Here is a 17,203-nt window from a genome sequence, read left to right as displayed (position 1 = left end):
AAATAATGCAACTTTTGTGATTTCTCTGGTTCGCCGTAAAAACGGCGGTTATTGACAGGCGAGAAGGCATTTTTGCCGGCTCGTTGGCTGCGTGAAATCCATCTGCAGCAGCCACAGTGGTGGGGGCTGACAGGAAAGAGAGTTTTGACGGTGGTCCGGCCGCGGCAGGACTTAACCGTCGTTTCTTGCCTCTGGCTAGGAGGACTTTGGAGGCTCGGGCTTCAGCGCGATCCTAGGCCGGGGGCCCCGAGGTGGAGGCGGCTTACCGCGGCTGGAAGAACGCGATCTGGGGCGGCCGCTCGGTCTTCGCTGAGACGAAGGGGGCCGCGCTGGGCGCTGCGCGGAGCTCGTTGCTGGCTGGTCACGGGGACGGCGAGCAGCGGAGCTATTGCTAGCGCCGGGGCGTCGAGGCAGGAAGAGGTTCATGGCCTGCGTCGTTTTCTGCACTTCGGAGAAACGGTCGACGATCCCCTTGACCGCTGGTCCAAAGAGCCCAGACGGGGAGAGCGGGGCATTTAGGAAGGCCGCGCGCTCTGTTTCTCGCATGTCCGCGAGCGTGAGCCAGAGGTGGCGCTCAGCTACCGTGAGGGAGGCCATAGAGCGTCCGAGGGCCTGTGCTGCGGTCTTGGTGGCGCGAAGGGAGAGATCCGTCGCGCTTCGCAAATCCGTGATTAACTCAGCGTCACAGCATTTCTCGTCCAGGTCGCGGAGGAGATTAGCTTGGAGGATTTGCAGCACGGCCATAGAGTGCAGAGCCGACGCAGCTTGACCGGAGGCAGCGAAAGCGCGGCCGATCAGCGATGACGTCACTCTGCAGGCCTTAGACGGGAGGGCAGCCTTTGAGCGCCAACCAGAAGGCGGGCAAAGGTGCGCTGCGACCGCCTCTTCCACCGGAGGGATAGCGTTGTAGCCTTTCTCGGCCGCGCCGTCAACTTGTGAGAGCGTCGAAGAAGCCTGAGACGAGACCCTCGCGGAGAATGGCGCGTTCCAGGACTTTGCGAGCTCCTCGTGAAGCTCCGGCAGAAAGGGTGCAGTCCTGGAGGTGGGCGCACGGCGGCGACTGTTTAGGAAGCATCCGTCAAGTCGGTTCGGCGCTGCCACCTTGGGCGGGGCCCATTCGAGGCCTAGCTGCTCGACAGCCCGGGTGAGAAGGCGCAAGAGTTCGGCGTCCTCACCCGCTCGAGAGCGTCCGGAGCCCCGGACTGAAGAGGACGCGGAAGACCAGTCCTCGCTGTCGGAAGCCATGATGGAGCAGCTGTCGGCGCGTTCCGCGGCCGCATCCGCCTCATCCCCGGAGGCGGCAACAGAAATGGCGGCCTGGGGTGGGGGCGGGGAAGGCGAGAGTGAAGCGGGCGGGAAAGGTTCCGGCGAGCTTCTCTCGGCGAACTCCGGAATCCGCTGCGAGCGGCGCTTCTTTCTGCGCGGCGTGGCAGGGACTGGAGGGATATCATCATCGAACAGGACGAGTCGAGCCCGCAGGGTCGACATCGTCAGTTCTTCGCACTCTAGGCATCCGCCGGCGAGGAGTGCGGCGGCGGCGTGATCACGGCCCAGGCAGAGAGCGCAGATCACGTGGCGGTCCCCGGAGCTGAGCTGCGCGTGACACGAGCCGCAGGTGGAACGAGACATTTGTATCAACGCTCGGCTCTTTTTGTGAAAAAGTGTGACGCAGCGGCGACGACACTTTTGAGCGTAAAGGATATGGGCTGCCGGATAGCAGAGCAGGCACGGATGGCTGAAGGTGGCGCGATGCTGCCGGCTTCCTCAGGCGCTGTCCTCTGCTTGCTTGTCTGCGCGGTCACGGCGGCGGGTTCCAGATCCAGCGATGCGAAGGGCTTCGCTGAAGAAAAGAAAATCGAATATGCAGCCCGTGAGCCCTGCTTATATACACGTGGCCACGCCCCACCTGTAGGCAAATGAAGCCAGGTGGGCGCGAAGCGCCCTCATTGGTCGCCACGTCACGCGGGCTCACCGATAGGCTGCTGCAGTTGCCAGCAGAGCAGCCAATAGCACGCTGGAATAGCCTGCTATGGTCTGCCAGGCTGCCGCACTGCGTTGACAATGTTACAAAATTAAGGATAATTTTGGGTTTTTCAGAAATCTCGAAGAAAGAATACTTTCCCGTAGCGTAAGGAACTTACGCAATACGAGAGAACCTCTCGTAAGAGAACAGCATGTTTTTCTTTTAACTCAAAAATGGGCATTTACAACATGGTATAATAAATGATCTGTGAGGTATTTTGAGCTAAAACTTCACAGACATATTCAGGGGAAACCTGAGACTTATATTATATATTGTACAGAGGGGCATAATTGGTCCCCTTTGAAATCAACATTGAACTTCTGTAATGTATAACGTATTTCAGATTGAATCGGATATTTGAAAGGAAAAATGTTATAGAACTTGATTTTATTCATCAGGAACTGATTGGGTGAAAAGTGTTCTCATGGCTGGTGATTAAAGGGGAGTGCTTGGTGACAAAAAAGTAAAGTCATTTGAGGTCAGGGGCGATGCAAGTTATTACAAAAACATTTTTCTTTTGTAATGACATTTAAAAAAAAAATGTATATACCTTAAAGAGGCTATATGCGTTTTTCTGAAATTTAAACTCGCGACTGACACCTGTGGCCAAAAAATAGAACTGCTCTTATTTTCTGCTCGCTCTCGCAGCGGTGGTGACGTCACATCCGCAGACAGCTCGGGAAAAACCTACCCGCCAGAAAATAGGAAAAATAGGATACAAGCTTATAGGTGCACCCACTGTGAGCGGACAAGGTGTCAGTATGCTCATCAGGAGATGTTTGAGTCATAAATGGTAAAATAAAAAGGCTATTGTTACGTTTATTTTGGGGAAAAAGTTGCATATAGCCCCTTTAAATGATGTGTCTAATACGTCTCTAATTCAAAAACATTAACAACAGAGTGGGCCATTTTTGAGAGGTTGTTAGATTCATGATTTTTTTATTCAACCATTCAATAAAAAGTTAACATTGAGCAACTTATGTTTTAGACACAGTATTGCTTGTTACTTTGTCTTTGTAATGCTAATGAAAATACCAAAACATTTCTTTAACAAATGAATCAGTTTTTGAACAAATTGGATCAGTGAATGATTCAATGACTCAAATACGGGGTGCTTCTCAAACGGAGGGCTGCATCCTAGTGAGGCCTTCCTATTCCATTCCTTCAGGTCACAAAGCAAAAATAGTAAAAGTACTAAATATACTAAAAATCTAAAAATAAGGACGCAATTTTCTCCGCTTATTGTTCAAAGTGTAGCTTTTTTATATGAATCTTACCCACATTCAAGTGTTGATTAAAAAAAATGCACGAAGCAAGAATCAAACGGTTATTTTTATTTAAGTCTGTTCTTTCATTTGATATATAGCATGTTCAGATATTCATACAGCAAAATATTCTGGGATTATTTTGTGAAAATGATCAAAAATGCTGCTGCAACTTAAAAAAAAGTATCTTTACAACAAAACAAATGCAAATGCATTTATCTCCAAATATGTTTTTTTGTTCTTGCATTATGTAGCAAAATTGGATAAACTCAATTTCTGCTTGTGGGTGATTGGAGGACATGAAGTATACACTCGATGAAGAACGCGAAATAAAGGGTGCCTTCAAAGGATCCTTTAAATTGAGGCATCCTTTAACGGAGCTTGATGACGTGGCAGCTGAGATATGCAGGATTTTGATGCCTTTTAGACTCCGGACCTGTCGGCAATTCAAAATCCTGCTGTGTGAAATGTGTTCTGACTGAAAATTACATCGGTGATGACCTGCAGCCAATGAGAGAGCAAGATACAGCGGGAAGTTCGGGGAGGAGTTATAGACCAGAATATTGTGTCTTTGATAATTCTCATTGCGTGATTGTCACTCGTGTGAATGAGCACCGATTTGTCTATGGTTTCTGGCATTTGTCTGCGATTTCGCAAAACCTGTCGGCGAGTCAAAATCGGGGCTAAAATCGTGCAGTGTGAACTCGGCATTACTAGGATGCAGCCTTCTGATTGAGAAGCACCCAGTCACTTGTTTCATTCCTCGTCACATTCAACGTACTTTGGACGTCACAACGTATTGGGATCCCTTCTGGGAGCCCTATCAGCTTTGAGTGGCTACAGAACGAGCCAATGCACATTGGCGTGTGCGATTTGTATCTTGCGCTTCGACCCGCAGCGCGGGTATAAATAAGGATGGAGAAGCAGCTCACATTGTTCTTCACTTCGGAGCAGTTCTGTGCTCTCTCTGAAGAGTGTGTAAACAGTGACTACGAGTCAAAAGCAAGCTTTCTGGATGGTGTTGGTGTGAAGGCACGTACAGCAGTGATCGCGAGCATTGCTCCACAACTGCTGTTTTCACAGCATTTGGGGGGGTGTCTTCAACGAGTCTGCTGTTAATTATAGCTGATGTACCCGAATTCCTCTCTCACTACCCTTGATAGTGGGGTGGCAGTGCTACTGGCACCCCATGGCATCCGATGGCATCCACCCTGCATCTATCAGATCCCCAGACCTCTGGAAACTCCATGTCTGGTCTCTGGACGGGACGAGGAGGTTCTAGGTGATCTACCCCAATTGGCGGAAGACACATCACTTCAGCTAGAGCCCCCTCTACGAGGCGTCTCTATGCTTTCAAGTGGAACCTGTTCATTGAGTGGCGCTCTTCCCGCAATCAGTTCTGTGCTCTCCTTCCTGAAGGATGGGTTGGAGCGAAAGCTGTCTCCTCCACCTGCAAGTGTATATTGCCGCTATCGCCGCACATCACGATGTCCTTGGAGAAGCAAAATCTGATCGTCAGGGGTCTGAGGGGGGGCGAGGAGATTAAATCTGCCTCGCTCTCAGTCTGTACTCTCTTGGGACTTATCTCTGGTGCTTACAACACTGCAGAGAGCACCCTTTGAGCCTTTGCATTGACCTCCATCAAGAGGATAGGGGACCTGCACGAATGTTCGGTCAACGAATCGTGCCTAGAATTCGGGCCTATGACTAACTCTCATGTGATCCTGGGACCCCAGCCCGGATATGTTCCCAAGGTTTCCACCACTCCCTTCCAGGACCAGGGGGTGAACCTGCAAGCGCTGCCCATGGAGGAGGCAGACCCAGCCCTGGCTTTCTCTATCCCATCCGCACTCTGCGGTTATACGTGGACAGAACGCAAAGCTTCAGGAGCTCAGAAAAGCTCTTCATCTGTTACGGAGGCCAGCAGAAGGGAAAGTCTGTCTCCAAGCAGAGGATGGCCCTCTAAATAGTGGATGCCATCGCCTTGGCATACCAAACCCAAGGCGTGCCTTGCCCGCTCTGGTTGACGGCCCACTACACTAGGAGTGTTGCCTCTTTCTGGGAGCTGGCGCATGGCGCCTCGCTTGCAGATATATGTAGAGCTGCGGGCTGGGCGACACCTAACACGTTCGCTAGATTCTATAGCCTCCGTGTAGAGCCGGTGTCTTACCATGTGTTCGCTTCAACCAGCCAGTAACAACAAAGTACGCGTCCTTGTGTCGGCTCGCTGTGCCATTCCCCTCCTCATAGACCAGATAATTGCGCTTATATTCTCCAGTAGAGTTCCCCAGATTGGCAAACCCTGTCAAGCTCCTCCGCAACCCGCGGCAGTCAGACGTGGTGGAGCATCTGATGGCAGGCCTAACACTCGTATGCATTGGTGGAACCTGTGCTAGGCTGGGTATCCATATGTTGTGACTCCTACGACAGTCCCATATGTGTATTCTTCTAGTCGGCTACCAGGTGTTATCTCTCCCCTGGCTTGGCCGGAGCCACCCCAGGGACATTCAGTATGTTGCACTGCCCTAACTGGCCAGTTCATATGTGTAACTCCCACATGATACCTCCCTTTGGGCAGGATGTGGGCTCCGCAGCATTCCCTTCCCCTGGAACGGGCATGCTTTCCCAGTGTTATCCAATAGTCACTGAGTGGGTCATGCGGAGCACAGTGATTGCTCTCTGCATAAGTCTTCCGCCCTAGTACGGGGGCCTAAGAGGCTTGCGCAGGGAACTGGAAGTGGCAGTAACTGGTGCATTTTCCAAAGGGATCCCAATACGTCAGTGACGTCCGATGTATGTCGAACATGACCGACTGAAAGGAAACATCTTGGTTACGCATGTAACCCTCATTCCCTGAAGGAGGGAATGGAGACGTACGTCCCGTTGCCACAGTTGCTGTGCAATCACTGTACGGCCGAGTCACTAGCTCGGCTCCTCAGTGTAAAACAATATGCGCTGCATCTGCTTACTTATTTATACCCGCGCTGTGGGGCGGAGTATGAGATGCAAATCTTGCACGCCAATGTGCATTGGCTCATTCTGAACACTTGAAGCTGATAGGGTTCCCAGAAGTGATCCCAATACATTGGTGACGTCCGACGTACGTCTCTGTTCCCTCCTTTAGGGAACGAGGGTTACATACCCAACCGAGACAATTTGCACCACTAATGCACAGATTAATAACTTGAATTTTCCACAAATTGATATATATAACTAATAGCTTTTATTTTAATAAATTGATGGGGAATAATGATGGCATCATTTTTACATTTAAAGTCACCATAAAACATAAGTTGAGTTTTTTCTTTCCCTATTATGAGGCATTTCTGAGTGAAACGGCTTCTGGAACAAGAAAAAATTGGACGGGACTTGATTTTGTCGATTGGGAATTGATTGTATCGTTGGATGGTTGTGGTTTGCTATTGCTGTGATGTCATGTGACGTGAGTGACAGGTTGTCCCGGCCTTGTGCCAATAAACAGTAAAGAGTCATCAGAGAAGAGATGTCGCTGCAAAAGGGAGGGGAATTTGTCTTGTTTAAAGATTACGAGGGCACATGAATAAAAAAAAGATGTGTACAGTCATTTATTTTAAATATTGCTATATTCCATTCCACACTCACACACAAAAAATTATTATAATAATAAGTCAATTTTGTTTTCATGGTGACTTGAACTGTTCTGCATGTTATATCCCCTCAGCTTTTTGCCATCTTTGCATTTGCAACATGTGGAGGTTACTCTGGGCAACTGCGGGTTAGTGTGGACTGCATCAACAGATCCGACAGCAACCTCAGTATTGGCATCAACTTTGCTTACCCATTCAGGTAAGGCTAGTTTAAAGCACCCCTGCGTATTCTCTGCAGAGCAATAGAGAGAGATAATTACCTTGCTTTGATTCAATACTCTAATACACAGGAGCATTTGATTATGTGCTAATGGTTTTATTGTTATATTCTCTATGCGTGCTTCCAGTTACAAGATTTGTCTCTCGGTGTGCACAGCTGGCCTCAGTATTTTGAATGGAAACACAACTCTCAGCATCAGAGCTAATTTGTAAAATTAAATGATTGTGCTAATTGGGCTGATGTTTATAGATCCTCAGTATAATCAGATATAGTTTTCTTCACAATACACATCAAAATGGATGATTTATACATCATGTAAGAGCTAATCAAATCGCTTATTTACACTGGCGTACAAAGTTTGGAATAATTACGTTTTTTTTTTTTTTCATTTTGAAGTGTCTTTATTTGCTCATCAAGGCTGAATTTATATGATGAAGTATTCAGTAAATACAGTAAAACATTGTGAAATATTATTTCAATTTAAAATAACAGTTTTCTATTCTAATATATTTTAGTATGTAATTTTTTGGCAAAGCTGAATTTTCAGCAGACATTACTCGTCTTCAGTGTCACATGATCCTTCAGAAATCATTCCAATATGCTGATTTGCTGTTCACGAAAAAAAAAAATATATTATTAAAAGTTTAAAATTTAGTTTTTATTTCTTTTGTTTTGTGATATTTTATATACCGTATACAGTATATCAAATTGAAATGCTGAATCAGTTCGTCAAGTGAATCAGTGAATCAAAATGGATACAGAATTCAGTATTTTCATGACCCAAATATATGATTGATTAAAAAAAATAGGTTACCAATTGACAATTGAATACATTTTCCATATTTCCAAAGGGCTGTTTGTCTGTGTGTGAATAAATTCATGGTTAAATCAATACTAGAAAGCTAAGCCATATCTTCCATTTCAAGTAACTCACCGTATTTACAGCTATAAAATATAAAATGTATTCATCACTTTCAGAGATGAGAAATTCTTTCTGAGAGACAGAAACACACTCACCCATTTGTACTATATTGGCTGGCACATACGCTATAGAATCATGCACCAGGTCTGTCTTCATCGCTATCCATTGCTATAATAGAGTTACATGGAGTCATACCATGTCAATATAAAGAACAGAAGGCAATAGAGTTCTATATTGAATCACCACTATAATTCTGTGTAGGCTGAAAATGTTTTTGACAGACTGGTATTCTTCTGTAGTCTCAAACATTGTGTGTCCAAGTTGTTGTTGGGTTTTTTTGCCCCGAAAGGTCAAGCACACACACAAGATGTCCAGAGCAATGCGATGCTTTGAAGTAGCCCACAGGTACTGCTGTATTCACTAGAGCTGAGCTTCAAGTTCATATCAAAGGAGGACAAGGCAGAAATAGACAGGAACTAAAGTAACCTTGTGTCAGGAACTTAAAGTGCACCTACTATGCTATTTTAAAGGTCTCCTAAAATATGTTTATATGCATCCAAATACGTTCAAAAGTTCAAAAACAGTTTAATTTAAGTCCAATCTGCTGTGATTGGTCTATAGCCTACAACGCATGTCGGAAAACACCATTACCATATCTGAATTTCAGCTGCGGAAGCTTCCTCACACATACACAGTGATATGCTCTCCACCAATAGCTGGTGTGTGGTGAGCGCACTGGCGCCATTGTTCTATGGCTGCCGTCGCATCATCCAAGTGGATGCTGCACACTAGTGGTGGTTGAGGAGAGACCCCTGACATAGCTGTAAAGCGCTTTGGGTTTACAGTAGTACATATGAAAGCTCTATATAAATGCCTCATTCATTCATTAATTCATTCATATGAACAGTAATGATGGCGTCATTGTACTGTATCAATTCGAGTCCCGAGTCCTCATCCTTTCGAAGTGCCAGCAAAGTGGATTTGCTTTCATAGCGTAGAAAACAGCGTCTTCTTAGCATGTTGACAACACAAACCAAACACTTCCGGGTGTCAGCTACAACTGCAGTGTTTGAGGAAGGGTCAAAATAGACATTGTTCATGGGCAGCCAATGATAGTCGCTAGTGTGCCTCTATAGCGTCAGTTGCTAGAGCGCTTCATGGCCTCAAGATGTACATAGGTGGCCATTGTGCAAATTTGTTACAATCTCCTAACAAGGACGCTAAAGACCGCAGCCTCTAGCGTGCCTCTTGAGGCCAGGGGAGTGAGGTTTACTTGCACAACACTTACTAGCTGGCTGCCACTCACCCCCCTAAACCTCACTCCCATCCGGGTCACGACACCAATGTAACACCTCTGGTTTTTCTCGCACCACTCCAAGCGGGATTTGAATCGTCATCTCCAGCATGGGAGGCAGGCACCCTAACAAGGACGCTAAAGACCACAACCTCTATAGCATCAGTTGCTAGTGTGCCTCTTGAGGCCAGGGGAGTGAGGTTTACTCACATAACTCTTACTAGCTGGCTGCCATTCAACCCACTAAACCTCACTCCCATCCAGGTCATGGCATCAATGTAACCCCTCTGGTTCTACTTGCACCGGTCCGAGCGGGATTTGAATCGCGATCTCCAGCATGGGAGGTGAGCACCCTAACAAGGACGCTAAAGAATACAACCTCTATAGCGTCAGTTGCTAGTGTGCCTCTTGAAGCCAGGGGAGTGAGGTTTACTCGCGCAGCACTTACTAGCTGGCTGCCACTCACCCCACTAAACCTCACTCCCATCCGGGTCACGGCACCAATGTAACCCCTCTGGTTCTACTCGCCCTGGTCCGAGTGGGATTTGAATCGCCGTCTCCAGCATGCGAGGTGGGCATGCTAACAAGGACGCTAAATACCACAGTCTCTATAGCGTCAGTTGCAAGTGTGCCTCTTGAGGCCAGGGGAGTGAGGTTTACTCGCACAACACTTACTCGCTGACCCCCCTAAACCTCACTCCCATCCGCGTCACAGCACCAATTTACGTGACCTTTTACATACAGCTATATTACACACTACATGAAAGGTAATATCCAAAAAATCATAAATGGGGAATTTTAAATAATGTTATGCTAGCCTGATGTTGACACTGAAGAATACCTAATATAACTGCAAACTGTATAAAAAAACACAATGTTTTTGTGCCTTACATTAAACAGGTTGAACCGGGTGGATTTTGACGTGCCGATGTGTGAGGGAAGGAGGCAAGAGCGGCTTTACCTGATCGGAGATTTTTCTTCCTCCGCAGAGTTCTTCGTCACCATTGCTGTCTTTTCCTTTCTGTACTCCCTGCTGGCCACAGTGGTCTACATCTTTTTCCAGAACCAATACCGCGAAAACAACCGTGGACCTTTAATTGTGAGCCTTGGTGTTATTTTAGACAAGCTAAATACTCAAACCTTTGTGGACTGACAAAGCCTTACTATTATAGAAGATTAACAAACAAGAAATTAGCTGCTATTTATAAAACACCCACATTAAATGTAGTCCTACTCAGCATACAGGAGTAATTTATCCTTGCATGCAAATCCTCATAATTGAGTTTGAAGCTGCAGTGTGTAAATTTTTTTAAATGTTAAAATAGTTATTCGAATTAGCAACAGAATTTGACAAAAAACACAAGTAACACACTTTCTTCATGCTCCCCAGGACTTCATAGTGACGGTGGTGTTCTCATTTATGTGGCTAGTAAGTTCCTCTGCCTGGGCAAAAGGTCTCTCCGATGTGAAGGCGGCAACTGATCCAGATGAGGTGGTCCTGCTCATGTCTGCATGTAAGGTCCAGACAAACAAGTGCAGCTCATTGTACGGACCCAGATGGTCTGGTCTGAACACATCTGTGGTAAGGCATGAGATACTAATTTTAGGACATTCTATATCTGTTGTATTAGGGTGTCTAGACTTTCATTTACAATACTTAACACTACAACACTGTGCGTGTACAAATATTTTGTAATAATAATAAATAAAAAAACAGGGTGATATCAGCTAAATTGGGCCACTTTTTGGTAAATCGCTTGGGACAGTAATACAATACCATATATGCCTTTTCCATGTGTTTTTATGATTATTAATGACTGTTTTTGATCATGTTGTGTTGAAATTATGTTAAAAAATTATTATTTAGGCCCTACAGTTCTTAAAACATCAGCTGTGCCAATTTTTTTGCATGAGCAGTTTCAGGTAAAATGGGCCGCTGTTTCAGGCAAAATGGGCCGCTGTTTCAGGTAACCAATGGGCCAGTCAAACTGCAGGGAAATAGTGATTTATCATCAATTTTTATTTTATGTAGCCACATACATTTAAACTGCATCAAACAAACATTAAAACATGCCATTAAAAAAACAAAAAAACATTTTGGGTGCAAACCCACATATTCAAATGTGCAATTAAAAAAGTCAATTTTGGAACAGCATAGATCATTGGTCAGTGGTGTGTGTGTGTGTGTGGGCACGTTTTTGTGAAATATCAGGACACAAATGTGTATAATGACATGGGTATGACATAGGTATTACAAAAAGAGGGTGAAATATGAGGACGTTCCAAACCAAAAACCAAACTTTTGTAATAATTTTAAAGTAATAATAAATAAAGTAAATAAAATGCATTCCAATGCATCTCAAGCACATTTAAATGAAAAAAAAAAAAAAAAAAATTATATATATATATATATATATATATATATATATATATATATATATATATATATATATTTTTCTTTTTTTTTAATTTTTTTTTTTTTTTTTTTTTTATTTAAATGTGCTTGAGATGCATTGGAATGCATTTTATTTACTTTATTTATTATTACTTTAAAATTATTACAAAAGTTTGGGGTCAGTAAGACTTTAAAAATATACAATAAGTAAATGAACAAATATGTACACAAACAAACAAACAAACAAACAAACAATAAATAAATAAATAAATAAATAAATAAATAAATAAATAAATAAATAAATAAATAAATAAATAAATAAATAAATAAATAAATAAATAAATAAATAAATAAATAAATAAATAAATAAAAAAAAATAGAAAAAGACATTGTTTCAAATAAATGCAGTTCATATCATGGTTTCCACAAAAATATTAAGCAGCACAACTGTTTTCAACATAGATAATAATACTATTTTATTCCCGGAGTATCAAATCAGCATATAAGAATGATTTCTGAAGGATCATGTGACACTGAAAACTGTAGTAATGATGCTGAAATTCAGCTTTGCCATCACAGGAATAAATTATTTTATATTAAAATAGATTTATATTAAAATAAATAAATACAAATAGACAACAGTTATTCAAACTGTAATAATATTTAACAATACTACTGTTATTACTGTATCCTTGATCAAATAAATGCAGCCTTGGTGAGCATAATACTTTTTTCAAAAACATGAAACATTTAAACATATATGTACACATTGGTAACACACACACATGCGTGTGTGTGTGTGTGTGTGTGGGTGTGTATTGAAATATATTTAAAATATTTTTTTAAAATGATAAAATATTTTATACAAATTATTAAATATATTTGAAATATAAACAGAAATAATTTATAATATGTAATATTTTAAATATAATAATATAAAAAGTTCAACTATTTTATTTGAGCACATTAATATATATATACTCATCTCTTGGATTCATCAAGGTATTTTTTTTCCACAGGTATTCGGCTATTTGAACTTCGTGCTGTGGGCTGGAAACATTTGGTTTGTGTTTAAAGAGACAGGATGGCACAAGGGAGGCGCAGCAAGGTACCCAGCCTCATCCTCAGAAAAACAAGCCACGGCCTTCAACCAGCAGGTCTACAACCAGGGAAGCTTTGATCAGTCAGGAGGTGCTTTTACTGGAACAGGGGACTTCGCCCAATCAGAGTACAGCCAGGTGGGAAATTATGCTTCAAGTGGGCCCATCTCCTACACCAATCAGTAACCCCATCTGCCTATTTAATCCCCTAATACAGGGGACCCATTTCTAAGGGCAAAGTTCAACATTGAGCACCAGAGTGGAAGGAAGAGATTAGTTTAAAAGATACATTAAAAATGCATCCTTTATTTCTGATTAGATAAATAACTAAAGGCTTGTTTGTCCAGAATACGAATATGTTTTTAAAATGAATGACAGGGATTCCCAGATGTATATGGTTTTCGACTTAACCTCTCTGCAACTGTTACCGAATTATCACAGTTTACTGAACAAAGGTCATTACATCCAAATATGAAACTGCATCGCTGCATCAGAGAACTCTGCAAATCCTCTTAAGGAAGTCTTAAGGAAGAGGAAAGAGTAAAAATAAGAGTTTACAAAAGTGGCATTACGTCACTGCGACCAAAAGTTTTTACTCCCACGGTCCATTTGTAATCTAAATAGTATTTCTGCTGCATTTGAAACTGAACTGACTCTTTCCACAACCACAAGGATTCCTATTCATCAAATGCTCCATCAGAGCATTTTAAAGTTATAATAAATTGTTGTTTGCAACCTATTTTACTTCCATAATGTAACATATTTGACATAATGCAATCATTATGAATGAAAAGTTGCTCAAATGGTTTGGTAAATGGCCATTGGTTAACACCATCCATCAATATGGCAATGTTGTTTCAGAGACGGTGCAAGTTATTACATTTTCATCATACCTTATGAATATAAAATATGAATAAACTATGTTTATGATTATCTTTTGAATAACACAGATGAATCGTAGCAGGGACATGCGTTAAGAAAGCAAACGGGGTCCGTTTTGATTTCATGTGGACTTTTAAAGGGATAGTTCACCCAAAAATGAAAATTATCCCATAATTTACTCACCCTCAAGCCATGTATATGACATTCTTCTTTCGGACGAACACAATCTGAGTTATATTAAAAAATGTCCTGGCTAATTCAAGCATTATAATGGCAGTGAATGGCAGCCCAAAATTTGAAACCCAAAGAAGTGCATCCATCCATTATAAAAGTAATCCACATGGAGGTTAATAAAGGCCTTCTGAAGTGAATCGGTGGATTTGTGTAAGAAAAATATCCATATTTAAAACTTTATAAAGTAAAATATCTGGCTTCCACCAGACTGCCTTCTGTATTTAACTTAACGAAGAAAGTGTAACGTCTCTCGCAGTTCGAAACACTTGTGCTACGTCCAACGTTTTCGTAAGTTGAATTCGGAAGGCTGTCCGCTGGAAGCTAGATATTTTACTTTATAACGTGTTAAATATGGATATTTTTCTTGCAAAAACCCATCTATTCACTTCAGAAGGCATTTATTAACCCCCTGGAGCCGTGTGGATTACTTTTATAATGGATGGATACACTTTTTTGGGGGCTTCAAATTTGGGGCTGCCATTCACTGCCATAATAAAGCTTGGATTAGCCAGGACATTTTTTTAATATAGCTCCGATTGGATTCGTCTGAAAGAAGAATCTCATATACATGGCTTGAGGGTGAGTAAATCATGGGATAATTTTCATTTTTGGGCGAACTATCCCGTTAAGTGTACCTGTCATAATGGTGATTACCCAGAGTAGGTGATGCAGGTGTTTGTAATTTACACTATATAACAGAGATGTCTGTTTTCATTTGTCAGTATAGATGTTAGATTGCTGTTTGTCAGGTTTCTGGATTTCTTATACCCGGAATAATGTCATGCCAGTGGTCGTTGGTTTGGTGTTTGCACTATTGTGATTCAAAATTGATATGGCTCTTTAATGTTTGCATTGTATTTATGAACTGCATGAAGTCGTGACATATTAACCTGGTTTCAGTTTGTATATAATTTCTCTCCTCACTAACAGGGTCATATTGTCTATTTAGTGTCCTTTATTATGATCACAAGGTGATTGAAATACAATCAACACTTAATGTCCCTGCTTTTTTATGTGTTCTCTTCTTCCTCGTCTGTTCTTTCTAAATGCATGAGGCTTTATTAACCACATAGACTATAAAACAAGACAAAAACATCCCAATATATGGCAATGTTCTTGTTCTGATTACTGTTGCATTTCAATGTGAATGAGTATCTGTCTTGATAAACAGTGTTTGCATTTTCGATCAGTGGGTGTGAATGCTTTGATGCACTTTGTGCAAAGCCAATAAAGATATTGTACATTCCTCTAGACTGAATTGACTGCAGTGTCTTCTGTTCTGTTGATAAATCCTGTTTATGACAATGAATCAGCTGTCACAATGACAATATTGAGTCACGCAAAGGAATTTGATAATGACTGCCATTAAGTTAATAGACAGTAATAAGTCAGTAATCAGATCTAAATTCACCATGAGCAGACAATTGTTCAGATTGTGCAGTATTCAAGTCTATATCTGATTTGTCATGGACCTTGCATAAGATTTGTGATGACGGTTCTCATCTTTTCTTCTAGCCAGGTTTATGTCTATACAGAAAATGACATTCAAAACTAGACCTATGCTGAGAAATGGGATGAGAAACAGGATAAGAACTTGCCCTGTATGGTCTTCTAAAAAAAAATCCATGCATTCAAGATCTCTGGGCCAAGTATATGTTACTCTTTTTTTTGTCTAAATCTGTTCATTTATTTAAAATATATATAAAATATAAAAAATCCACATATGCAATGACTTGAAAACACCTCTTTATGATAAGCATGTTTTTAAAGTTCTGAAAAAGTTTGATAAGATCAAAATGTCAGGGAGATTCCTGATATCATATAAGCCACATAAAAAACTAATTCTTCAAATTATAACAGTAACGATCAAAAGTTTGGAAACATTACTATTTTTAATTATTTTTAAATAAGTATCTTATGCTCATCAAGGCTGAATTTATTTTATCAAAAGTATTTGTGATATATTATTAAAATAAAATTAAATGAAATAATGGTTTTCTATTTTAATATACTTAAAAATATAATTTATTTCTGTGATGCAAAGCTGAATTTTCAGCATCATTACTCCAGTCTTCAGTCACATGATCCTTCAGAAATCATTCTAATATGCTGATTTATTATAAATTATCAATGCTGTTTAATCTTTTTTATACTATATTTAACCTGTGATACATTTTTCAGGATCCTTTGATGAATAAAAAGTTTAAACAGAACAGTATTTTTCTTTATTATTATTTGATTAAAATCAAATTTGTTAAATTGATAAATATTGATTGTAAAGATTTATATTGTTTGAAAAGATTTCTATTTTGAATAAATGCTGTTATTTGTTCGTCAATGAATCCTGAAAAAAATCACAGGTTCCAAAAATATATATATTAAGCAACACAAATGTTTCCAACATTGATAATAACGGAGTATCAAATAAGCATATTATAATGATTTCTGAAGGATCATGTGACTCTGAAGACTGGAGTAATATATGGTGAAAATTCAGCTTTGCATCACAGAAATAAATTATATTTTAAAGTATATTCAAATAGAAAAAACACTATTTTAAATTGTAATAATATTTAACAATATTACTGTTTAGTAAATGCTTGATGAGCAAAAGAGACTTAGTAATATTTCAAAAAGTTTGACCGGTATAAACTAAATCTTAAAAAAAAAAAATGTATAATAATAATTTAAAAATATATATATTAAAACAGCCAATAAGTCTCAAATAAATATCACATAATTTGAGATTTTTATTACAAGGCAATGTTAGTTTATGTTGTAAAATTGAATGTGGTTGTAAAATGTCATGTGACTCCCCAAAAACCTAGTGAAGTTATGAAACGTAATTTCGGGAGGAGTACGCCCATCTAAACTTCCAATTAATACCAAGGTATAAAACCAGCAGCTTACCTCTTCCTATTTTTAGTTCCTGCAGCATCTCTCCTCCTCCCCTACTCCTCCTTTTGTACAATTTTGCCTGTTATAGGGGGGCAATCGGAGCTCGGGTAGAATATCCTCTCCGAGCCCTCTATAGCAGACAGCAAGCCAAATCTGTTTACCACTTTCACTAAGATTATATGGGCACACAAACTCGTGAAATGATAATTCATGGTTTTGTAAAAGCTTTGTTTTACCTATTAAGCTATGCAACTTTTCTTGAAAGTGTTATAAACGTTTTTTAAAACCATATGAAACTAAAATGAATAGAACAAGCACATATAGAAATAGATATTAAAGCACTT

General features: G+C 40.9%; 1 protein-coding gene across 2 annotated transcripts in view; it reads left to right on the top strand.

Annotated features, from left to right (window-relative positions):
- The window catches only part of synpra (synaptoporin a), a 51,119-nt gene extending 35,909 nt beyond the window's left edge, over positions 1 to 15,210 (top strand). For both annotated transcript variants that reach the window (XM_079844476.1, XM_079844477.1), the window contains 4 exons: positions 6,989 to 7,113; positions 10,251 to 10,449; positions 10,741 to 10,932; positions 12,765 to 15,210. In XM_079844476.1, coding sequence (XP_079700602.1) covers positions 6,989 to 7,113; positions 10,251 to 10,449; positions 10,741 to 10,932; positions 12,765 to 13,031 — 783 coding nt within the window. In that variant the 3' untranslated portion in view covers positions 13,032 to 15,210. The remainder of the gene's footprint in view (positions 1 to 6,988; positions 7,114 to 10,250; positions 10,450 to 10,740; positions 10,933 to 12,764) is intronic.
- The last annotated feature ends 1,993 nt before the right edge of the window (positions 15,211 to 17,203 follow it).

The sequence above is a fragment of the Gobio gobio genome, assembly GCF_949357685.1.
Source record: "Gobio gobio genome assembly, chromosome: 19".
Taxonomy (NCBI): domain Eukaryota; kingdom Metazoa; phylum Chordata; class Actinopteri; order Cypriniformes; family Gobionidae; genus Gobio; species Gobio gobio.
The sequence above is the reverse complement of the archived record's forward strand: the minus strand, read 5'-3'. Positions and strand labels throughout refer to the sequence as shown.